This window comes from Pseudopodoces humilis, chromosome 7 (genome assembly GCF_049639895.1).
Source record: "Pseudopodoces humilis isolate 2021_Gansu_Grassland_sample_001 chromosome 7, ASM4963989v1, whole genome shotgun sequence".
In the NCBI taxonomy this organism is placed as follows: Eukaryota; Metazoa; Chordata; class Aves; order Passeriformes; family Paridae; genus Pseudopodoces; species Pseudopodoces humilis.
This window is the reverse complement of record NC_142206.1, coordinates 15,385,094-15,410,095: the sequence shown is the minus strand read 5'-3', so window position 1 is coordinate 15,410,095 and position 25,002 is coordinate 15,385,094. Positions and strand designations below refer to the sequence as shown.

At 39.7% G+C, this 25,002-nt stretch overlaps 1 protein-coding gene across 4 annotated transcripts in view; it reads left to right on the top strand.

Annotated features, from left to right (window-relative positions):
* Positions 1–25,002, top strand: part of KCNQ1 (potassium voltage-gated channel subfamily Q member 1) — a 331,796-nt gene extending 306,794 nt beyond the window's left edge. For all 4 annotated transcript variants that reach the window (XM_088058080.1, XM_005522331.3, XM_088058081.1 and 1 more), the window contains one exon: positions 22,917–25,002. In XM_088058080.1, coding sequence (XP_087914206.1) covers positions 22,917–23,120 — 204 coding nt within the window. In that variant the 3' untranslated portion in view covers positions 23,121–25,002. The remainder of the gene's footprint in view (positions 1–22,916) is intronic.

The window sequence follows — 25,002 nt, the reverse complement described above, 5'->3', positions numbered from 1 at the left end:
AGCATCTTTCTTCTTTGGGTTGTTTTGCAGCTGTGAGATGGAGTGTGCTCTAGAGCCCAGGCATCACCAAGACATATCTTTGTGCTTGTCCCTCTGCTCCCTGAGAAATGGGATGAGGAATGTTCTCAGTGCACGTATTTGCTCGCAGCCATAAGTCTTGGTTAGGGCTTAAGCATATGCAGCAAAGGGACAGTTGGGACACATGAAATACTATACAAGTGAGCCTTGCTAAATTAGCTTTGAGTTGTTTCTAGCTATAAATTGTTTTTCCTCTTAAATTTCATCTCTGATTCTGGGTCGTAGCTGGAAACAGAAGTGCTGAAATACAAATCCAGGCTTCCTGGTGTATTTAGCTCAATGCTGGAGTCTCCAGAGGTTGAGATAAGTTCCAGAGATTATTCCAATGGTTTGTTTGCTCGTTGAAAGTAATTTCCAGATCTCTGAGTAGTTCAGAAGGTGAAACAATCAATTAAATACACTCATGTGCATACTCACATGCTCAGAATATCCCCAAGGTGGTTAATGGGGCAAAATGTTTAAAAGGCACCAGGAGCCCAGTTTAGGAAAGCTGCAAAAACCACAGCAGTTTGGACACCCAGCCTCTTCAGAGACTGCAGCTGGAATGTCCCACGTCTTTTGTGTGTTACATGCACGCCAAATAACAAGCAAAAGAGCAACATGATTATTTCGTCAGAGTAAAATGTATCTTTTCTGTAATATTCATGTTGCACTCCAAAGTAATTCCAAAAATAAAAATACGCATGCAAAGTATTTTCCTTTTTCCTGTGCTCAGTTGGCAGTGGGTGGTTTTTTTTCACATAAACCTCACTAAAAGTCAGCCATATGGGAAGGGCTTACAGTGTGTTGTAAACAGCAGGTTCAAATCAAGGCTAAACCAGTGCTCTTGCTCCAGCCAAAGCCACAGGGTGCTTCAAACTCCCATCTATTGCAATATTGGAAACAAACTACTGTGCAGTAAATTGCGAAGACTGTTTCTTCGTGTTGCTACTCTTATATGAATTCTTTTTCTTGAAGCTATGAACTCAGGTGAAAAATATGAGACAAAACAAAAGGAGGAAGGAAAAGCTTTTTCAGTTACAGAACAAACTTTTTCATGTTCTTAAGTTCACATTGCAAATGAATAACTTGAGGAGATCTTTTATTCACATATCCTAAAATGATTTACTTCTTGATATGTATTTTGTTTTACGTTTGGCAAGATGGCAGCTGAGTCCTGAAAATCAGCTTGGCTTAGATACTTCAAAGGAATTTTATGGTTCTGAAATGACTTTGAAAAAAATTCTGCCTTTTTTCTAATTCTATGAGTTTTAATCCTGGTCTGTACATGCAGATTCTGTAACAGTCAGTAGAATTTTTGGGAATTCTCTGTGTATTTATTTTCCCATGAAGTTCTGAAAGCAGAGTTTTGCCTTTCTTTTATTATTGTCAAATGATTAAATATAGTTTTTTATTTTATTTTAAAGTTTTTAAAGCAGTAGGAATTTTAACACCTAATAATCCATGTGCCATTGAAGTTGGGAAATATTAAGGCTCATGTTTTACTCAAAGACATTATTTTTTCTGCTTTAGATTCACAAGACTTACCTATCATCCCATTGACTGATTTCCAGTGTATGTCCCTGTCACTGACAGAGCTCAGTGCATCCTGTGTATTACAGTGGCAGGACTCCAAGGCAGTATTTGGTTATCAGTTTATTCACTAGATTTTTCATTTTAAATCCCTCTTGAGCTTTTCAGTATGGCTCAAATAAATTATTAGTTGGCTTAGAGTGCTAGCTGTAAATGTTTGGGCCTTTATTTGAGCATTAAAAAAGGCCTGGGAACTATTTCAGGGAAAGTATTATTAACAAATTCTGCATGATAAAAATCTACTATTTGTTTTGGTTTCAAACCAGGATTTTTTATTTTGGGGAAAAGGCAGGGAGGAGGTTGGTGGCAAGGAGAGCCATTCATATCAGCAGCAGTGTCATAATTACACAGAGGGCCTGTCTAGAAAACAGGATTTTAAAAATTATACAGAAATCTTTATAGCCAAAGAGGGAGATGCCTATGGATTGTTGAGGAGGGTGTCCAGCAGCTGGGTCAGCTGGTACAAGAGTCCTGCTGGAAACAGAGGTTAAGGTTTCATTAAGAAAGCGCTTCAGACAGTTAGAAGGCACACCCTGATTTCCAGGAAATAGGTATTATCCTTATTAACATTTTGAATGCAAGTCAAGGTGCAACTGTTCCTGGGAAGCACCCAGAACATGCTGGAACATGAGCAAGGTTCCTTCAAAGGGCAATGCCCCTCCATGTTTTCCAGAATTACCCTGTGCAAGTGGAAATTCCACGCAGTGATCCTCAACATCTTCCTTGCATATGTTAAATGCCTTTTACATGGTGTTTCTGGTGGTACATTGGTCTTGTCGGGAGAGGCTGAGATTCTCAATTGGTATTTCCAGGTGTGTCATGGAGAGTGGAGTTTCCCTGTGCAGCCTGCACTTCTTTAGCAGGGATATCCTTCATAAAGCCGAATTTCCTACCATCCTCAAGAGGCAACCAAGGCTTAGACTTTTGATCCATGTCTCATAAAACCACATGATCAGCTCTTACTGTTTTCTTTTCCCTCTGTATTTTCCCTGATAATCAGATCAATGTGTACAAGAACTGGCTTAACAAAGTGGGCTATAGGGTCAAGATGGTTTCTTGTATCAGTGAAACTGAGTGAGGCAAGAGATTAATGGAAAATTTTCACCTCTAATCACTGGATGGATTTATATTTTCCATCCATTTCTACAACAAAAGTCTTGGAGAGACTTCTTTTAGTCAAAATTTGAAAAAGTAGACTAGCACTGACACTAATTGACTGTGCAGACTGAAGCACTTCCAGGGCCAGCCCTGATCTGAATGCTCCTTGGAGTAATCCTAAAGTGTGTTGTTGATAAAAATTAATTATTCTTGACTGTGCTTCTGCTGCTTTTAAAATTAATGGCAAATGTCTGGTTAGCTTTAGAGGACCTCCAACCCGCTGTATTTTCACACAGTGATCCCAAAACACAGTCTGCATGTCAGACTCCCAGGTAAAACATGCTTCCTATTCACCTTGAGCAAAGCTGGAGATCAAAAAGTGTGCTTCAGCCATCCAAAAACCATTCCAGGTTTTTTGGCAATCTTCTTACTCCACAGCATTAACAGTTGCAGTTCTGTACAGGGAAAACAAATTTGTCTCCCCAGGGATTTCTGCTGTAAAGAGGTAGTTAGAGCCACTTAGGGAAACAGGAGATTGTGCAGTTTTGTAAATTGTTTTCAGATTGATAGCCCTTGTGGCAGGTGGTTCTGCAGAAGCCTCTCCAAAGTGCTTCCCCAGTGTGCAGGTACTTGGGGCAACATCTCAGGAGGGCAAGCTGGTGGCAAGTAAATACAGAGAAATGGACAGGCTTTGTCATGGAGAAGGGATGTTATTCAAATAGTAAGAAGTCCTAAACACCTTATTTTAGTTAGACATGGCAAAAATCAGCTTTTTTGGGAGAAGTTCCATTAGAAACCTCTGTGTTGTTGTTTTATGTGAAGAGGACTACTTGAACAATGTTTTCCATCAAGACTTCTTGGAATCATTGATTTAGACCTTTTCATTGTGGTCAGCATTTTAATCCAAGCACATCCACAGGCTGAACTTAGTCTGTTTTGTTGTCTTTTTATTCCTTTCAGGCCCTTTGGAATGGTGATAGGGTTTTTACTTTTTTAATGGAACATTTCAGTACTGTCAAGATTCATTATTAAGCTAAAGTAATTTATTTGTTTCCAAATTAAAATAGTTTTCCAATTCCAGTCCTTGAAATATTTCAATATTTTTAGAGGTTGAAAAAATTGTGATATGCCATCATTTCCCATACAACAGAAATTCTGTTTTCTGACCAAAGCATGTAATGGCAGCTCTTTTATCTGTAAAAGTAACCAAAAGTGGGGTACTGAAGCCAAGTAGTGAAGCAGTTTGTCTTCCATTAAGTATATTCCCCATTGTATTTTGGGGTTTATTATGCATATGCACCTCTTGGGTTTTGCCATCAGGAGTGCTTCAGATCCTTACCAAAATCTTGTAAGACATTGCCCACTATAAGACTTTGTTTTAATTGTGTGCATATTTAGCCACCTGACCTCAAGTTTTCCATTTTGGGCATCTCAGATTAAAATTTATAGGAATGTTTCAGCTGAAAAGCTTCAGCTATTCCAAGCAAAGAGATGGGAAGAGACTCATCATTTTCTGCATATTATTGTGGTTATTTTTAAGCCTAGCAAGCATTTTGTGGTGCTCCCCTATATCCATATTTTGGAATGAAGATGTAAAATTCATCTAGAAGTTGAATCCCAGGTACATTTATTCTTTCTATTAAAAAATAGCCCAAAAAAGACCAACCACCAACAAAACAAAACCTCGACTTTTTATTTGACCAAAGTAAGAATATCTAAAATCACACATTCTTAGCGCAAGAGGGGCAGCAGATGAGGAGAACACGAGGAAATGGAATGAAGCTGCTTCAGGGGAAGTTCAAGTGGGACATCAGGAGAAGATTCTTCACCCAGGGTATGGTTGGGCACTGCAACAGCCTCTCCAGCTAAATGGTCATAGCACTAAGCCTTTTTAAACTCTTCTGAAAACAAAGTAATACAATTCTTTACTGGAACATGCATAACTACTCTTTCTTTCCTTTCCTCTTTTTTTTTTTGTAAGAATGTGTGAGCTGCAGGTCAGATGTTCAGAGAAATCCCTTAAGTGATTATTTACTTTCTCCCTGAAGCATGGCACAGTTTGTTGTTTCTGTGGCTGCTTGCACAGAGGACTCTGCAGAGAAACAGCAGAATCCAAACTTCCTTCACCAAATAAGAAATCAAAATATGGGACTTTATTTCCTAAGCTGGATTTTTCTAAAGCTTCGAGTGACAAGTTCCTGAGTAAAAACTGCTATATGAGCATCTATATTCTTGCAAGAGGTTGGAGGGGTGCTGTTCCCCTCCTGTGCTTGGAGCCTGCATGCCCAAAGGCTGAACACAGCTCTGAGATCTCAGCTTGCAAACACAGGTTGGAGTAGATTTGTAGTTAGTAAGTAAAGGGTTAATGAAGGAAGATGAAGTTGATTTGAACTGAAAAACATCGGTTCAGTTCCTAGGTTTAGCCCCAGATATTTTATGTGTGAGCACAGGAAAGACATTTAATCCCTCCATATCTCAGCTGCATATGTATAAAACAGGAATGAAAATCTGATCTTTGTCCCACCCCTTATTCTTATCTCATCTCTTTAGAGCATGCATTTTTCAAGGCAAGGGCTGTTTCTCTGCGTGTGTGTGGACCTCAGACAAGGCTCCTAAAGTGTTATTATCATGTAGTAGGAATAGTAACAACAACAACAACAACAACAACAACATATGGAGTTCAAATTCTGACAGCCAGCTCCGAGCCATTGCACATTCAGAAGAATGAAACACAGTCAAACCCAAGACAGCAATTTTCATCTGACACCAAATTTAACAGTTTGGCAGGGCAACCAAATTTGGTGTTATGTAAGCTGGGCTTTGCCACTTCAGCCCTGGGTTTATTTATGTTTTGGGGGGATTTTCCTTCCATTTCCATATGGTTCAGTCTGCAACTGGCACTGTTTTAGGGCTGGCTCGCTGTGGGTTCTACCCTGCTGCAAACGACGTTTGGAAATCTGAAAGGAAGGTTTCTTTAATTAACTGAAAACCAGAGCCCATAGTCTACTTGATATGAAAAATAGACCAAATTATAGTGGTATTCATAGCCTGCTGGAATGGTTGGTTGTTTTGGAAAAAAATTGTTTTTAAAGGAGGCTTGCCAAGAAACTGTTCTGTCAGGAAATGATAAATGGCAGTTCGGAGACTTGAGTGGCCTGCGCTGTATGTATGTGCCTTGGTAACTGCTGACTCAATCCTGTGTGCTCCTGATGGCTCCCATATTCGCAGCAAGGGAATTTACAGTCCTGATTCACAAACTCATTACTGTCCTGCACTTCAGGACTTTTACACATGGCCTCAGGATTGTTTTATATGAAAACAATGCAAACACATTTCTTTAAATTACACTTCAGATAACCTTTTGGTTTTCATTACTTTTACAGTGTATGCTAGAAAGCTTGCAATTTCTTTTCCAAAACTATAGTTTGTCTGAATATTCCCTGCCAAGTTTGGTGTTTTCTGTTCAAGTTGGACTTTGTTTAATGGTAATGGTTTTCTGTGAAGCTGTGAAGTTTTAAGAAATTTAAATAACAGAACAGTGAAGGCTTGGCTAGAATTTGCATGACAGGGTTGGGTTTCAAAAAGTAAAAGAAAAGACTGTCTCTGTGCACTGAAGAAAGGTCTGCTTTGCACAATGCACCATTTAGTCACAGGAGTTCTTTGCAGTGACATGTGTCATTTACTAGATTCTATTACTGTAGGGGATATGTTGCGTGCAAGTGGACAAACCTTTGGAGTGTGCTCTTCTGAGTGCTAACTGTGATCCATCTTTTCAGGGCATTTATATTACCTTAATCCCATTGACATCAATAAGTTTACTCCTCATTTACTCTGGAATGAAAGAGGAGTGAACTGGGACTATTGTATATTTAGGCGACATTGTTGCAAAACATGTCCCATTCCTGAGTCAGCGGAGGGAGAGAGAGAGGCTCATGCAGTACACAGAGCTCAAGGCATTATTGTTTTTCTAACGTTGCCTAATGAATCTGGCTGAAAAGGGTCGCACAAATGGTGGAAAAAATTTGCATCTACATGTCCATGAAAATTTATGCTGTGTTCTTGTTAAGACGAAGTACAGATTAAAGAGTTTGGAGATAATTTGATAGAAAATATCATTGATTCATTGACTTTAGCTTGAATATTAGAATTCCTAGGCACCTTAGGAAGAATTTGTGTATTTGGTCATTTGCATCCTTGAAAACCTTTTTAGCATTCACATAGGAGGCAGTTGTGAAAATGCCAGATACTTCAAGGATCTCTTCTCTGCCCTGGCTCCATTATTTTTCTGCCCTGGCTCCTGTTCTTTGCTATTTCTGAACAAATCCTGCCTCTGCTTCCCTTTTATTTACCCCGTATATGGCACTGGGGCGTAGAGCAGCTGCAAAAATCTGCAAAAGGATGGAGAGCTCTGCCCACGCCCTCAGTGCTCCTTGCCTTTGGTAGATGCTGTTGTTTGTGTACTCAGGGCAGCATGACACCTTGGGGTGTGTTTAATTGGAGGCAGCACCTATCTCAAGTAACCCTCTGCTCTGTGATTTCCCAGTGACAAACCCGCTGAAAGCTTTTACATGCAGCGATTAGGAAAAGAGTAATGTGAAATGCAGATATCTCTGCCCCCTACAGCCACTTAGATGCTGGTTTCCACATAATATGCCATTGATTCTGCGAGTTTTGCATATTGAGCTAGGGGAAGTACCAGTGCTGATTAGCATCATTGTGAACAGGGACTCTCTGGGAAGAACTGAACATGACTTCATGGGGAACTACATCAGTGAAAGAAATGAATGCTGACCTTGGCCTTTGAGTTCCAGCATAACTGTAGGTGCATAAATAGCACATGCAAATCACAAAATGAGTAAAATTAAATTATTTGACATTTCTCACATGCTTACAAGTTTTGCTGGGTCAGGTATTGGTATACAATGAGAGATGGGAAAAAGCGTTATTAAGATGAAAGTCAGAAGAATCACAGAATCACTAAAAATAGTGCTAAACTTGAGATTTCAATAGCAGTTTCTGATTACTGTCTTAATTTCTTCTATTCATTTCAATATTATATGTCCAGCAATGGGGTATCCCAGTCTTTCACCTTTAGAGACTTCAGAGTGTGAATCTGTTTCCAGGGCTGCCTACTTTTGCAGCACTGGAATGACTGCTCCAGAAATATAATGATGTCTGTCTCCTGGGGTGGCTGATTTAAAACCTTTGCCATGAGCAGTGACCCCCGAGTGAGTGAAGTGCGTAATTAGTACAGGTGTTCACTGTACTAACAAAAGCATTGATAGGCTCAGGGACAGTCTGCAAAGATTGAGTTAATGTCATTTTCCACACAGGGCAAGCTGCTTTGTCCAGCAAGGACATACAAGCCCTAAATTAACTGTAGAGTTATAAACAGACCATAATTACAATACATAAGTAGAGAAACCTCATTTTGACCTCTTGTATTGTGCTTTCACTTGTATTGTGCGAAGTTACAGACTATGTGTTTCACTTCTATCCAAATACATGGATCTTCCTCAGTGAAAAGCTCACCAGGAGTCGAGGGCACTCAGAGAGTAAGGGAAGTGTGGAGCATTTTGCAGCAATGCTTTGCAAACAAGCTTGACAGCGTTTCCTCTGTGTGAAATATTCCTGTAGAAATGGTGCCCTGGAAAATGGCTCTTATTTCTACGTGTCAGTTGCACTGGAGAAACGCTGTGATTTAAGCAAGCTTACGCTCTAGCCAGAGGCTTGTTTTGCTATTGTAATAGATGCTCTGTTGTGCAGCAGCAGGGGGAAAAAACACAAAGAACCAAGATAAAGTTATATTTGTGATGATGTGTCTGTGTGTCTGCACATCATCTGCAGGCTGTGGATTTATTAGTTTTTAAGTCAGTAGAATTGTTGTATAAATAATGCATATCAGGGCTGGTCACACACGGTCTCCTACTTGTGCATGTGCACTGTGAGTACTCCCTGAGCCAGAGAGGAGTAAGTGCAACTAGAGCTCCTCTGTCCTCTCTGAAAATCAGCTTTTAAAAGGCAGAGTCAGACACTTGTGTCATCATGACAGTCCATGTCCCTTCTAGAAAGATGCTCTGGTGTGGTTATTGTGGGGATTTCAGGTAGTGTGGGTGCTGTTCCTGGCTCAGGCATTGTTTTCTGCAGAACCTGAGGCAAGTAATTTCACTTTATGTTGTTTGCATTTCCTCAGCCACGAGTACTGGGTATGATAAATATTTTGATGCTTGGAAGTCAAAAATGAAAACAGAAGCACTCGGTCATGTTTATAATTTTTGTTATTCCCACTGCTGTTCTGGATTTATCTTAAAACTTAGATATAACTTGAAAAGTTTATTTCTTGATGGCTCTGGTATTTTTCAAGTCCAGGCTGGCTGGGGTTCTTCTGAGCAACCTGGTCTAGTGGATGGTGTCCCTGCCTGGGGCAGGGGTGTTGGAACAGTAAGATGATATTTAGGGTCCTTTCCAACCCAGGACATTCTATGATTCCATGAAAATATAAATCAACAGTTCAGGTGCTGTGAGCAGAAGCATCTTACATCCTAAAGGAACTGTGATGTTTGAGACTGAAGTCTCAAAGAAGCCCTTTCACATTTCAGAGCAGATGTGTCAGAGCTAAAGCTATTAGTCAAATCACATAAAGCCATCCATGAAAATGGATGAAAAAAATCTGTATTAATTTTGAATAATGTAAGCATTTTAATCTGTGAAGTCCTTAGTAGGTACTGTGTGACAACTTTTTTTCAAAGGTTGCATGATTAGGGCTGAATGAATTTCTCCTGAGTAGCTGATTACTCTCTCTATTGGACTGGGGCAAAAATATTACTTAACAAAAAAGATTAGCAGAAAAAAGAAAACAAATTAATCCAGAGTAACCTCTGTCAGTCATTCAAGGAAAATACGTAAGGAGAAAATAGTAAATGTCTGCAGCTAAACCAGTTTGTGTGGTGATACCCAGATCTTCCAAGTAAAGCACGGTCTGGCTCCTGTGAACATCAGTGATCAATCTCCAGGAGGAGCAGGCTGCAGCTTGCTTCAGACTCAGGGTGCTGATTCTCTGGCGCTCCCTTCCTGGCATGCCACTGTCAATGAAGTCTCCCTGGCAGGAGCCCAAGATGAACTTGGTCCCTCTGTTGAGGACCAGCCTTTATGTGACAATTAAAGGGGTGTCTCTCATGACTTGAAGCTACTGAAGGTCCTGTAGAGCTCTTTGGCTGTCTCAGACAGGATTCAGTACTTCTGCCACCGTGATGCTTTCCCCTGCTTTCGTTGTATCGCTGCTTTTTGTTCCTATCTGTAAACGCTGAGGCGTGTTACCCTGTGCTGTGAAACAGATGCTGCCTCCCATCACTGAGAAGCTACTTTTTGTTATTGATTAGCAGGGGTTAGTGCAGCCCTCGATGGCAGGGGCTGCATGGGAGAGAGCCAGCCACGTGTTCATGCTCTGCCTTTGTGCAATTGATAACAGTCCTGGTTGGAGGTGGAAACTGAGAAGGGAAACGTCACAAAGCCTTATGTTCAATACTGTCACCACCCCTGCCTGAAGAGTCTCCCAGCATTTCATCATGTCTAGACTGTATGTGCTGTGTGATCTTGTGTAGTAGCCTCCTCTGTCATAATATAATATTACAAAGCCCTAAGCCCTTTTTAGTTTTGAATGGAAAATGGTCATCGTTATCTTCAGAATGAGCAATTCAGGCTACTGCCTAAGAACCAGAAGAATAAAAGGTGGATGCACATCTAACATCTGGAGCTGGGCAGATCATTTAGTCTTCAAGCCTGTCATAATGATTAATCAGCTAGGAAAGACTGTGAGCCTTTTATCCTTTTGCTTCCACCACGGAGCAGTTGCTTATGCTGCTACGAGATCCGCTTTTGAGTCATGGTTTACCAGTCCAAACAAATGCCCAGCTTGGCTGTACTGCTAAAAGAAGTTACTGACAAAGAAATGCACTGAGGATTTTTTGTTATCTTTGTCATCCATTTAATTTTTCAAGCATGTTATTTTATCAGAAACATTTGCTTACTTTTGAAGGCATTATAGCTTAAAATGTTATGGAAAAGAGCCTTGGTATTTTAACTGACTCAAAACCAGAGGGAAACCTGCAATGTTAGTAATTGGGAAAGTTAATCCATGCAGAACTTGTTACGAATAGTAGCCAAATTATCTGTCTCTTGGTTTTCAAAATGTATGAAGCCTCCAAAGTGTTGGAAAATTGGCTTAACACCATAAGGTTGTATTTAAGCAGTAGGCAAAATAGGAAACAGATATAAGTCTTTAAAATCTAGTTTTTGAGACCTTGGTGTATACAGAAGGTCTGTTTTCAGGGTTTCCTCTGCAAGAAAGTTGGTCAGAAGGTAACTCTGGAAATTGAAGCCAATATTCTTGCATAGCTGGTTGGCTTCAGAATTTGAAACTTTAAGCAAAAATGTCTAAAACTACAAAATGTGTAACAAAATAATCACTTAATTCCCTCTGAATTCAACTGGCAGAGCTGTTGAACTCCTGCAGGCATGGTAATGACTTTGTATGACCCATGAAATTTGACTGAAAACCCTTCTTCATTAGCAGTTGGTTGTCTTTGTTGTAGTTTTGCTCCTGGTATCCATATGATCTCCTAGTTTGCCTTTATGAATAACACCATGACAGCCAACAAGCAGTTTCTTTTCCTTGTAAACATGGGTTTCCACTGATAAATATATTACATTCTAGTTCACTCGTTGGTTATTTGCTGAGTTGTGATTGATTGTATCTGCCTCCACTTTTTGAAGTGCTCAGTAAACAAATTAAATGTGCTTTTGGGATCCCCATTGATTTTAGAGGGTGCAGAGCACCTGCATCTCCTCTGGATTTCAGTGGTGTTTTGCTGGATGCTTAAATTTCTACAAAATGCAAGTGGTTTTACTTTTAGAGGATTCTGAAGGAGATATTTCCAGGGATATGATTTCAGCAGAATTGAATGATGGCTAAAGGCTGAGGGAGTAGAGTGGGCTCACAGACTTTTTATCACCACTGAATTTCACCTCTGATCTCTGCAGCCCCTGGGAATGAAAAGTGCCTTTGGAATTGTGTGTGGTTTTCTTTCGTTCCACTGAGCTTTCCTGCTGAAATTTTCTGTCTTGCATCTGTGTCTTTGGAAAACTTAATGCAATGGCAAAACAAGAAGCTGCCTCCTTTCTGAGGAGCAGGCTCAAGCAAACAGGAGCACAGCCCTGGTTTTGAGTGCTCAAAATGGGTGCAAACTTAGCACCTTATTTATCACCAGGATTTCTAATCTTCAGATGCCATGGCCCATAAATGACTTCTCCATAATAATATTTATCAAAGTATTTCTTGTCTAATTATTCATGCTGAGCTTGTTCTCTAAAAATTTCTCTTGAAAGAATCTTTTAAAAGTTTTTTTCTTTTGAAAACAGGTTCATGACCACATCAAACAGAGATTCATGTTGCCGTTAGTTTAATTACCAGCAGCCCTCAGGGAAAACTCACTCAAAACTCACTTTGTTGTAATTGCTTCTCTCCCTTTCTCTCCCCCACTCTTTTTACCTTTCCATGTTTGATTGCTGCAGAAGTCATCATATGGTTATGCATTTTTAAGCTCATTTTAGGTACTAAAGGGTTTATGCCCTTTTTTTGCCCATAAACTATCAAATTATAAATAATTAATAGATTACGGATGCTGGAAAAGGAGCTGGCAAAAAAATCCACTTTTTTTTTGAGATAACAGTTGAAGTTATCTTTGCTTTTTAACTTTAAGCAAAAAGGCAGATAGTGGTGTCCTCCCCAGTGCCATGCCATGAGATTAGATCCATAACCTGTGGATCTATTCCAGGCATAAAAGCCACTGCACCTAGTCTGGCTTTATTCCCTTTGAAAAGCAGCATGGATGCCTCATTGGGATGAAGTGCAAAACATAACATAAGCAGTGCTGACCTAACACGACATGATACATGGCAGATTTGCTTTAAAAAGAGCAGCATTCTCAAATCTGTTTTGAATTAGAAAAAGCGTTTGAGGGAAAGAAAGGAAAAAGGGAACCATTTCGTAGCAGGCATCTGAAAAATAACAGTTTGGAGGAAGGAGGAAAAATTGTCAGGCAAAACCTTACAGTTAAAGCTGAAAAATATGTTTCTAACACTGGGGATTATGAGTGTATATCTTATTCTTTGTTTTTATTTAAATAAAATCTTGGCAACTTTAGTGCATACTATGATGGTCCAGCATGAGAACAGCTACTCAACGGTGAAATTTTCAGCAGTGCTCTGGCAAGAGGTTATTAGTCATAGTCCCAGTATCATACAAGAGCCAGAGCCAAGGATTCAAGAAGCAAAACATTCCCCTTTGGAGATAGGTCAAGATTAGTCACTTTTGTTTTCTTTAATGGGGGGAGGGGGACAGTGGGGGTTGGGTTGATTTGGGGTTTATTTTGTTGGGGGTGAAGAGTTTTGGACACATTTTTATGCCAGTTGGGTCTTGTACTCTTCACTTTTTAACCCTAAAGTGCTGTAAATATGCCACTGTTCCGCACCGGGAACGAGAATCTACAGCTAGGGGAAAGCTTTTGTCTGACAGCCAAACTTCTGACAACGAAAATATGGAGTGATAGTCAGAGGCTGTACTGCTGCAGTTAAGCCAGCAGAAAGGGTCCTCCAGAGGCAAGAACCACAGGGAGTTTTCTTCACATCTGTGGAACTGAAGCATCTGAAATACAAGTGCCTGTTAGCTGAACAGAGCCTTTCTTTCCTCTGCAGATAGGTATTGGGGTGCTCAACCATGAGGACCCCACGGAGAAATATTTTGCTAAATAAGAATGTGATTGAGAATGAGAAAGCAACCTGTTTTCAAGCCTCCTGTCTCAGTAATAAAAGAACAGAAAAGTGCTGTGAAGTTTTCCTTGAGACTGGAAGATGTGCCCAGGACAGGGAGAGTATTTTTAAGGTTTTGTTAGAGCCACTCATCCAAGCTGATGTTATGAATGTTTATTGTCTTTGAAGGTGGGAGGATGCTGCCTCAGTTTTCCCCACGTTGTGCTGGGAATAACAGGACTTACCTGCTGTGCTTAGGTGCACCAAGGTTTGCACAGTGCTGTAGATGGCCTAAACATGGAATCATAGAACTTCCCGAGTGGGAAGGGATCCACAACTCTCATCAAAGTCCAGCTCCTGGCCCTGCAGATGACCATCATTTATTCTACAACTCTATTCAAACTATTACACAGAGAGAAGGGGCTTTTTTCCTAGTTTCTTTGATCGATATTTCCACTATATTTCTTGTTATCTCAAGCCTGTTTCCCATACTCCATAAGGCTGGATTTCAATTTAAGCATAATTTGGGAAGCTGTTTATGATTATGGTGCTGGATGGATATCCAGCGATTTTTGCAGATGCATTAACTTCTAATACTTCTGGTAATATTGATTCACTTGCAAAGAAAGAATCTCTCCCTTCTTGCCAGCTCGTGTCTTATTTTTAAACACAGAGGGAGAAGAGTTGTGTCTGGTCAAGGAGATAGTGTTTCCTGAAGGTGGGGCTATAGTTAATGGAGATCAGCTAATTCTTGAAAATATCAGAGTGCTCAGATAATAGGATAGGGGGATTTGATCATCTCTGGCAGTTTCTGACAAAAGTTATATTTAGAGACAAGACCCTCACCTTCACTTTCCTGGCTTCATGAAAGGGGGGAAAAATATTCCAAACTCACTTTTTTATCTCCTGATACACTGTTAATTTAGAGGAAAGGGTTAAAAAAAATAAATAGCTGTCCTTTGTAATATTTTAGAGGAAAAAAAATGTTCTATCCTGAGGCAGTGCTGGGCCAAAGACTGTAGATTTTGGATGCTGTTCTAACTTGAAAATTTCCATGTGTTTTAAGTCTCGTCTGATTTATCTAAAACAAGAGTCAACCACAAATTTTAATTGCTTGGCTATAGGCTTCTGGATGCCAGATAGATCTGTGAGCGTTGCACACATCTGGGCATGGACTGAGCACTGGGAAGCCAGCAGGAGTGGCCCGGGAGCCTGGGGAGTGGTGAGCCAGAAGATAGGCCTCATGGCCCAAGGCTACATCTAGAACTAAAGAAAGGCTCTCAGGAAAAGCTGATTTCCAACAGTTTGGGTGCTTTAAAGAAGCCAAATATTTTTACAGGTTGTTAATAAGGGGTGACAAAGCACTGAACCAAGACCACACTTCTCTGCTCTCTCCTCTTCAGTGGCAGCTGTTTCTGACTGTCTCCTGCAGCCACACCCATCATGGTCCTCATTTCTGTCTTGACTTACTAGCATTTAAGTCACCCCTTCCCAACATTTTTACCCTCGAGCCTTTCTGAATCCACTCCACTTCTAAAAGAATCACAGAATCATCACAGAATGATTGTCTGGGTTGGAAGGGACCTTAAAGGTCATCCAGTTCCAACCCCCGCCATGGGGACACCTTCCACTAGACCAGGCTGCTCAGATCCCTATCCAGCCTAGCCTCAAACACTTCCAGGGATGGGGCATCCATAACTTCTCTGTGCAGCTTGTTCCAGTGCCTCACCAGCCTCACAGCAAAGAATTTCTTTCTTACACTTAGCCAGAATTTCCCCACTTCCAGTTTGAACCCAGAAAAAAAAAATATTCTTAAAAGAAGTTCTGTTCCAAAATCTTTCCACCTTTTGAGGTCTTATACTCCCTAACAGTCCATGACCAAATGTATTTTGCTCTCCTGTAATTAATTCTCCCAACTGCCAGCATCCTACCAACCTGTTTGTTGGAATGAGTGGTTTGTATTTATCTTACCTTGCTTTTTGTTAGTCAAGCAGCAAGTTATCAACAAATAATCTTATGAAGGTGACCTGTAACAAACCAAACCGACTTGTTTGTAATTTTTGATTTCTACTTATTCCTCAAAATTTTTAAGATCTTAAAGGAATTGATCTCTTACATAAGCACAATATCTGTTGATGCTGCTTGTAGGGAAAAGTGGCAGCATCATAGAAGAGAGTTTTGATAACATGCTGCTATTCTGGTATTTGGTCTGCTGTATTTTGTAGTATTTATTTCATCACATATTACTGAAGTGGCTTTTTCATATCAGTTTTTTAGTTTTTGACCCATCAGAGTGTGTCTCTTACTACCATTGATTTCAAATGTAATTCAGGGAAGACACCTAATCTGAAAAATAACATTATAGTTGTAACCTACACTCTTCTAAGAATAATGAAAGAAACGGAACTGAGTGAATAGTTAACCAGAGATGTCATATTTCCAGAAACTTTGAGGAAGCTTTTAGAAAAACATACTTTTCTTTGAGAAAAAGAACATTTGGAAAAGAAAAATAATTCTCTGAAGTTTAGGTACTTGCTAATCAAAATTGCTTTCCCAATCCTAATGGAAAGAACAGATGCATAAATCAGCCGTGTAATTTCTCCCATTTCCTATAGCTTGAGCATTTGCTGCCCTAGATCTTACACTGCACAACCAGAACAAAATTCTCCAAACAAACAAAAATTACTTTAAAGTGCCACAAGTGTTACAGTCAGTAACCAAATGGCTACATGCTGGTGTTGCCAGTTCGTTTTAATTCCCAAAACAATTTTTAAAAAACGTTGTGTCAAAACTGAGTTTCTTTACAGTGCATTAGGAACTCACTGTAGAAGTCAAGCCCTTTGTAATAGTTCACTGATATCAAGATAACTTCTGGAGAATCAGAGCCAGCAACTGGTTTATAAATCCTGGTTGTTGCTGAGCTCTGATCCTGACTCAACAGCTCAGAATTTTCTCCCCAGGGTCATCACCCTCTGTTGGATGCACAAGCAGCGCACCCTGATCAATGCTGAATTCTCAGCAGCTGTTCAAGGCTCTTACTACAAAAAAATAAGTGGATTTTTTATGCTTTTGAGAAGTGTAAGATAAATATTTTCCTATAAAAATACACAGCAAGATGAGAACAGCAACAGTCTCAGTTTATTGAAAAAACAGAACAATTTTTAGTATCCAAAGCAGAGATTGTCACTGATAGCTTTATGCAAGAGAGCTGGTTTTAGAACTCAGGGTGCAGCAAGTGCCTTTCTTTCCAAAGATGCTTCTTGTCTGAAAATTATCCATTTTATTTGCCAGTTAAGACAGTGGTTGCAGTATTCATAGATAATGTTTTCATTGACTAGAAAGAGAGTTATCCATGTAACCCTCAAAACCTGTCAATTTTGTTCCTCAGAAGCTCAGCCCTCCTGTTTTTCGAGCAATGATCAATCTTACAGTAGAGTGGCTTTTCACTGGTTCCATTTCTTCTATCCTTTCCCCAGACACCACACACATACTTTCTTCTTTGGCCAACTCTCAAGAAAATCTGCAGATAGTCTGGAGAGCAAGTCTTCCTCCATGCAAATTACATTCTCCTTTAAACACCTCACTGGCAGGAATATAACCTCCAACAAAACTGCTGCCTCATCTCAGGCAACAAAATAAACTCATCAAAGCCAGTTCTGATAGGTGCTTTTGCAAAAATCTGGGATCTTGGGTATTGCAAATGGAAGGGAGGCACATTCCATGATTTTTGAAGAATCATGCACCTGAAGAAAGAAGCGTTCCTTAATAATCCTGAAACCATTGGTCTCTCCTGACACTATTATGGAGAAATCTTTAAAATAAATTCTCTGGGAAGATTCCCATACCTATCCTTGAGCTCCTCTAGAAAGCCACTCCTAACATCGTACCTGTTCCTGTCCTCAGAGCCCTCCAGGATAAGGCATTAACTTGCTGAGATATCAACATGTGAGAGGACTCAGCAAGAAGAGGAGACAGGGGAGCTTCTCTCTGAAGCTTCCTCAAATATTGTGAAGAACTTAAATAGGAAGAATCCCATCGAAGACAAACGTGATTTATAACCACATGTTTTCTTCCAGAACAGACTCACTGTTGTTAAGTACCACTGGATACTGATACATTCCTTCATAACATTGCCATTAACAGGTATCACAAATTCTGGAATATTTGTTTGCCTTTCATCTTTTCTCCAGATGAGTCACTGGTGGGCCTGGTGATTATTTTGTTAGCAGAAAGGACTTTTTTGTTTGTTTTTATGAAGGATAAAGATAAAGCTAGCTTATTACTGAGTGTGGCACTGAGCAGAAAACACTTTAGAGATTTGATACAACATGGAGAGATGTTCAAAGAAAGCATCATCTTTTGCTACACTACAGAGCAATAGGGTCCTCCTCAGTAACAGGCCACCAGAAGTGATAAATACATGAAGGTCTCCCCAGTCCTCTTTGGTTATTTTGAAATAGTGCCTTAAAGAATTAGTTCACTTTGAGACAAAAAGCTGCATCCACAGGAATGACTGCTACTTCAGTCAGCGTAGCTGACTTGGAAGTTTAATGTTGTAAAAGCAGCTGAAATCTTCCTTTATCACATTTTCATTCAGCCAACTGTTGTTTGCATCCTGGCTTCCCTCTTCTCCTTCAGCAGTTTCATGCTTGGCTTTCTTTACTGAGAACAAGGACAGCACCCCTGAAGCCCCTGAGGGAGCAGTGATCTGGTAAAAATCCTCTTCTTTATGGACAAAAAATCTGTTTAATCAGTCAGCCATGTTAAGAACATAGGTAGTTATAAAACACCATTCTGTTCAAAGGGACTATGATTTTTACCCTTAATATTTGCTTTTAAAATTCCTGAGGATGAGAATGGAGGGCAGATGACGCAGCTTTAATCAACAGCATTAATCAACCTTTATGTCTCCAGATCAAGGAGCAATGCTTGGAATAACCTATTAATAATTTGTGGTCTTTGTGGTTGAAATTATGTCAAACTCAAAATTTTGTCCTTCAGCTTCCTGTGGCTGAAATACTCTTCCACTCAGCTCTGTAATTGTGTCTGTCATTGCCTTTTCCTGGTAAATTCCTGTAATTAGTTTTGGGAGTAGGTCTCCAAAGTGCTACCCTTTAGTTCTCCATTTCAGGGGAGCTTAAAAGAAACTGTTCTGTCCCTGGAGTTGTCCCTGGAGCCAGCCAGGCTTCTGTGTTTTGGTTTGGTTTGTTTGTTTTGTTTTTAAAAGCAAGGAAATAAATTCATTGTTGCATATTATGTTCCAGATCATACCATGAACTTTTTATGAAAGCTTAAAATTACGAAGTGTTGCAAGTTAATACAGTGTGAAGATTTGTGGAATTTTAATAGATAAAAATAATAGACTATTTTAATTGAAAATTATTTTGTTCTTTCAGTAAGAACAGTCTCTGTTTTGTTCAGTAGCACCTCCTGGAATGCTTTTGATCCCTCTACAAATATTATTACCTTTATAAACTCATGTCACTAAGGCTATGAGAATTGGGATTGTTCAGCCTGGAAAAGAGAAGGCTTTGGAGTGACCTACTTGTGGCCTTCCAGTACCTGAAGGGAGCCTACAGGAAAGATAGAGACTATTATAACAGCATGTTACAATTTTCCTCATGATGTGCATTTAAGATTTATTTGTGTGCTAAACTTTCAGCCTTCATGAAGAACTGTTTGGTTATGGGTTGGTTTTTTTCTCAGTGCACTGCATGGATGGGATTTTATTCCTTTCGAAGAGATAGATTCAACACTTGTTTAAATCTTCTCTCCATCTGTGCTCAGTCTATGATCCTTGGATTTTTATTTTTTTTAAACTTAACTCAGAGGATGGAAAAATTTTGTATTCATACAATATTTCAGTAAGACTTAGGAATAACTGTGGTGTGTAATTTCTGAACTTTCAAACACTGCTTCCTCTTCCCAACAACTGTGAAATACAAAGGAAATTATTTGCATATAAAGAATCTGATCATCCAAACATCATGCTTCTAATGAAACATAAATCAGCTACAAAGAGCTTACTTAGTTTTTCCTAAAGGAAACAAATCAGTCTGAGTTATTTTTCTATGTAATTAAAAATGTTTGCTTTTTTTAAGTAGAGAGATCAGAGTTGTTCAAAGCGGTTAAGATTAGAGCAACATCAGCAGTTTTTCTGTTTGCTTTACTTTTATTCGTTCTGGCATCAGAGCTAATTTCTAATCAAGTAAATGTGTTTGAAAGTATGATTCAGGGGAGATGATACATTTCTCCATGCTAACTGTGTAAGGCTGGCTTAATAAAAAGGATATTGCACACAATGACATTTTTCTAGTGGGTATAATTATCTCTGCAGCAAGCAAGTGAATGATGTATTTCAGGATGTGTGTTTGGATGATGACAGGCAGATTGGGCACAATAATAAGCCAGGCTGTTCACGAGCAAGCCTCTTTTTCTGGTATATCAGAGGCCTGTGATGACAGTAGAAGTTGCCTTCTGGTGGCTTTTACTTCTCCTTTTAAAATATCTCATACTTTAAGCAGATACTCCTTTGGCAGAATCAAGAATAGGGGCCCCTCATCCCACTTCTGCCTCATTTGCCAATGTCATCTTTCCTGATAGAGCCCCAAGAAGCAGAATATTCATGTACAGAAATCCAGACTGCCCGTTCTCTTGTAATATCCAAAGAACACGTTATTATTTGGGATTGATTCAGTCCAAGATTGGTACAGAGCCTACTGAAGCCACTGGGAGTCTGTGCTTGCCAAAATCTACCACTCAGTTCAGTGTGTCTTGGAGCAAGCCCTTCATGGGCACAGAACCCCCTGGGAAATGGAAAGCAAAACTGATTAAACAACAGCTAAACACAACCAGCCTTCTGGACCTCCCTCCACAAAAGGCTTTAGAGCTCTGCCCCAAAAAGCAGGAACATGGGAGACGAAGGTCTTTACTTTTAATCTCATAAGGCTCAGATCAATAACAATTAGCTCCTGCCTCTGCTTCTGTGGCCCTCCTGCACATCACAGCTGCAGCAGCCAGACCTTGTTGCCTAGAAAAAATTAGACAATTATCTCTGGGAATTTATTTCCCAGCAAGAATATTCACTTCTCACTTCTCCCCAGTACTTCATCACCAAGATGCACAGCTGTTGAAGGACTATCCAGATCTCAGTCCAACCTACTGTCATGTTCAATAGTTCATCACTGCAAGATTTTCATGAATGCATGTTTTCCAGATATATCTCCAGTCTGTGTTTCCTCTGGTAATCCCTGCCTGGAATCACAACTTAAGAAACATATAGCGAAAAGACATTTTTGCAGAAGGAAAAGTTGTCTTTTGGATTCTGAAGATAGCTGTTTGTCTGGAGGTTTTCACTGCAGTCCTTCCAGCACAGTTGTCTCAGAAAACAAACAATACCTGAGCAGTGGGGGATGCAGGAATTAAGTATTTTTGTAGGTTTCACTACCACTGATTTGTACTGTGACACTTGGATCATCACAAGTTTGCCATCTGTAATGGGCACCATTTTGGCAAAATGTGTCTTTTTTTAAAGGAAGGAATAAATAGTGATGAAATGAGAACCTGATGATCTGCTCAGTTTTCCATCTGCATTTTCTTCTAGAAATATTGAACTTATCTGTTCTTCAGCTTCCTCATTTCACAGAATCTCATCTTTCAACAGCCATTTCCATCCAGAATTACTAGTGTTTCATGTACCATCTAGGGTGCTTTGCCTAATGTTTTCAAAACCAGCTGCAAAGTATAAATCTCTGGCACCTCATATTTTTAAATCACTGTATCTGCTTCCCTACCAGTTGTACAAAGTGTTTGAAAAAACCCAGCATTTTCTCTATGGTGGAAAAACATTTTAGTCTCTGCTGAAATCCTCCAGGTTTGTTGATGTTCTGCTCAGCCTTACTGTCTTTTACTATCCTGTGTGATACTTGGATGACAGCCAGGCACATATAAATTGCTCCCACTCATGCTCTCTCTGGCAGTTTTATGTGCCTTTCACTACTTTCTAGCAGATATTTTAGGCAACAATTTATTCCTAACACTTTTTTTTTGTTTGTTTTTTTCTACTTGCTTTCTTTTCCCTTTCTAAAAAGTATTACATTTTTGCCTAGAATTTACTCAGTGTTTTAGAATCCCTCTGGATCAATGGGTCAGAGACTTTAATGACAAAATTGAGGCTTTCTTATTATGCTTGAAGAAGGGAGTAGAAAGCCATAAGGCAGAGTGTTACTGCCTAATTTCAATGCTTTTACCATGCCAAGGGTCAGAGAGTGGTCAGGACTTTGAAGCTGGAAGTGCCCATCTTCCCCTTGGAATATCTTGCTCAGTACTTAGGATTCAGGGCAGAGAGGATGCTCCCAATGCCAGATAAAAGGGGTGATATTGGGTACTTCTTGACTGGGAGATGCAAGAAACCAGACGCTGGATCTGTGGTGCTCCTAGAAACACCTTATTCTGTTTTCCTCTGAGTACCACAAATATATGCCAAAATACATCCATAACATAACCTCTCTTAGGTATCAGCATTTTCTCCTAAACATTAGAAGAAAGAGCAGAAAAAAGGGGAGAAAAAGAGAAATTAAATAATTTAAGGAGCCTCTATCTAGAGAAGAAAATGAGCATTATGGATACAGGCTGAACCCCTGGTGTGCCCCAGTCAAGAAATTAATTTTTATTTCTTATAATTAATTAATAAGATTAATAATCTTGGAATCCTTAGCTTCTGTCTTGCTGAGGATCATGTGACTCAGATAGCAGTCCTAGGGAATGCTGTGCCCACTGCGTTTTGAGAGCATAAAACTGACTCCCAGCTGCTATTCATCATAGCAGCAAAAAATACCTATGGACATTTTCTGGCCTGTTGTTAATTGAGCACAAATTGAGCAAAGAGCATCACTCAGTCCCAGCTTAAGAATTGATTAGATCACTGCAAGTCAAGTAGTTATTTACTAGAGCATATTGGTATTATTAGGGCATAGAAGCATGCTAGAAGTTTGTAATTAAAAAAAAAAAAAATGGACAAAATAGTAACCAAAAAAAAAAAAAACCCAAAAAGAAACCAAAAAACCAGAATTCAGTTCTGGGACTTAGTTCTCCATTCCAGCAGATCTCTTTAAAATCCCATTTGTCATGTTCACTCAGATATAAAATGAGTGTCAAAGCACACACCAGAAGTGAGTATTAACAAGCTTGTCCCCATCCAACCCTGACCTATAACATGAAAATATCTGATGATCTGTTTGATGAACTGTGGATCTGTGGTATCTTCACAGAGGTTGTTGTGATCCTAAGTAATGTCACACGTATATCACCCGGTTTGTTGCAATTTTCTTGCGTGCTGCTACTGAACAACTTTGCCCTTGTAGGTCACACAAATGGACCAGAAGCTGAACCTCATCACGGACATGCTGCATCATCTGGTTTCCCATCAGCAGGGGGATCAGGGCAACAACAGATCACCTCAGAGAGGCAACAACAACGCCAGTTCAGAGCTTTTCCTCCCTAACAACACCCTGCCCACCTACGAGCAGCTGACAGTACCGGGAGGGAACGAAGACGACATATCCTGATGTGGTGCAAGTCTGGGTTGGGCTGATCCTACTTTTCTCCTCTGAACGGGACTGAGTGTTGAGAACCTGGGAAAAATGAAGTTCATCAGCCAACCAAGAAATCATGCAACTGCTATATCTACACCACTAGTCTCCAACATGCTCTTCCAAAGTTACCCACAGTAGCCAAAGGATTGCCAGGCTTTCTTCCACCAGGCAAAACTTCCAGAACTTCCACGCTGATTTTGTTCCTGAGCAAATGATCACAACTTGCCGTTTCTCAAAAAGACCAAAATGATGTAAAGACAAGCAAAATGGCAAGGATTTAGAGCTCCTGTAATAATAATAATAATAATAATAATAGTAATAATAATATTCTAATAATACTTGAACTTAGATGGAAAAAAATGCATTCTGTTTAAGAATCTGCAGATAGCAATTTATTTCTACTACTAAGGTTTTTAAAACAAACTAGGATAACTTATGTTGTTTTTGTTGTATAAACATACACTAACATTCTAGACAATAACAAACCATGTACTGAATGATTTTCTTTTTCTGTTTTATTTTAGTGTTACTACATAAACAGTTATCAGATAATGACCAGATTTTTCAAATCTGTTTTTCTTCAGGGAGGAACTAATCCTTAATCTGGAACAATACTATTTATAGTGGAAAGTGCTATAGATTTTCAAAGATACCAGTTTTTCATGGGGAGACAATAAGGTATTATATAGCAAAAAATCATTCTGGTTTCTAGAAGACTGTTGCCAAAGAATCTATATATAAATAGAAAATGCAGTGGTCTGAATGTACTTGTCCTGAGCATTTTAAAAGGAAGGCATTCTACTTCTTAAATATGCTGGGTTTTAGCTTACAAATACCAAGAATAATACAAGAGGCTGAAGTGGCTGGACTTCACTGGTCAAGTGTTTGAGCTGGCCACTCACAGAACATCCATAATCCGTGCAGGAATTGAGGCTTCAGTTCAGGAAAGCATCTCTAATCCACGCAGCACATATGACAATTTTAATGTTTTCATGAATAATCTCTTGAGAAACTCATCTCCCTACAAGATTCAGTTGGTATTGACAAGTGCCAGCTCTTTATTTAAAGACTTGAGGGCCTCAGCTACAACCCATGAGGCTGAACCACACTTGCCCACATGATGACTGCAATGAAACCAACAGCGTTGGCTCAGTGTGAGTCCTCACACACACCACGTGAGCAGGAGCTGGGCTTTGATTACTAAGGCTGAAATTACTAAACCCTTGCAGGGACTTAGCACCTGAATCATATCAGTCTTTAAAGCTGACAGCCTCAGGAAAAGCTCTTTGGTCCAACGTGGTGGTGGTCCAATGTGGCTCAAACTGCTGGGGAAAGGAAAGATGTAGACACATTTATCAGCTCTTGCACTTTGAGCATCCTACACATCCAGTGCACCCTGTTCCCCTCACTGCAGAGCCTGTAGCCCACAGTGGTCTCCCTCTCCTGGGGGATGCCCTAAAGCCTCATACCTTGGCACAGCAGTTAGTGTTGCCAGTCTTGTGACCAATATTACCAATCTGAAATACTGATGCATAATGAATGAGATCACAGGGAACTTTCTCATAGGGAACTCTCACATTCTGAGTTTCTTTCCAACATTTTGTCTCTTTCACTTGGACTGCAGAGAAAGTCCTGTATTAAATATTCTGTATTTCCAGATTCTGATACAGTTATCCAGCCTCTCTGTTGTACAATACATAAATGTTAAGGCTGTAGAAATTTACAGGCATAAAGAAAAATTGTATCAGGGCATTATGTTTTCATAGAAATCAAAATTATTCTATGATTTTAAATATTTTTAAAATGAGATTCACTATGTAATTTCAGGTTATCTATTAGCCTGTTAATTTCCTAA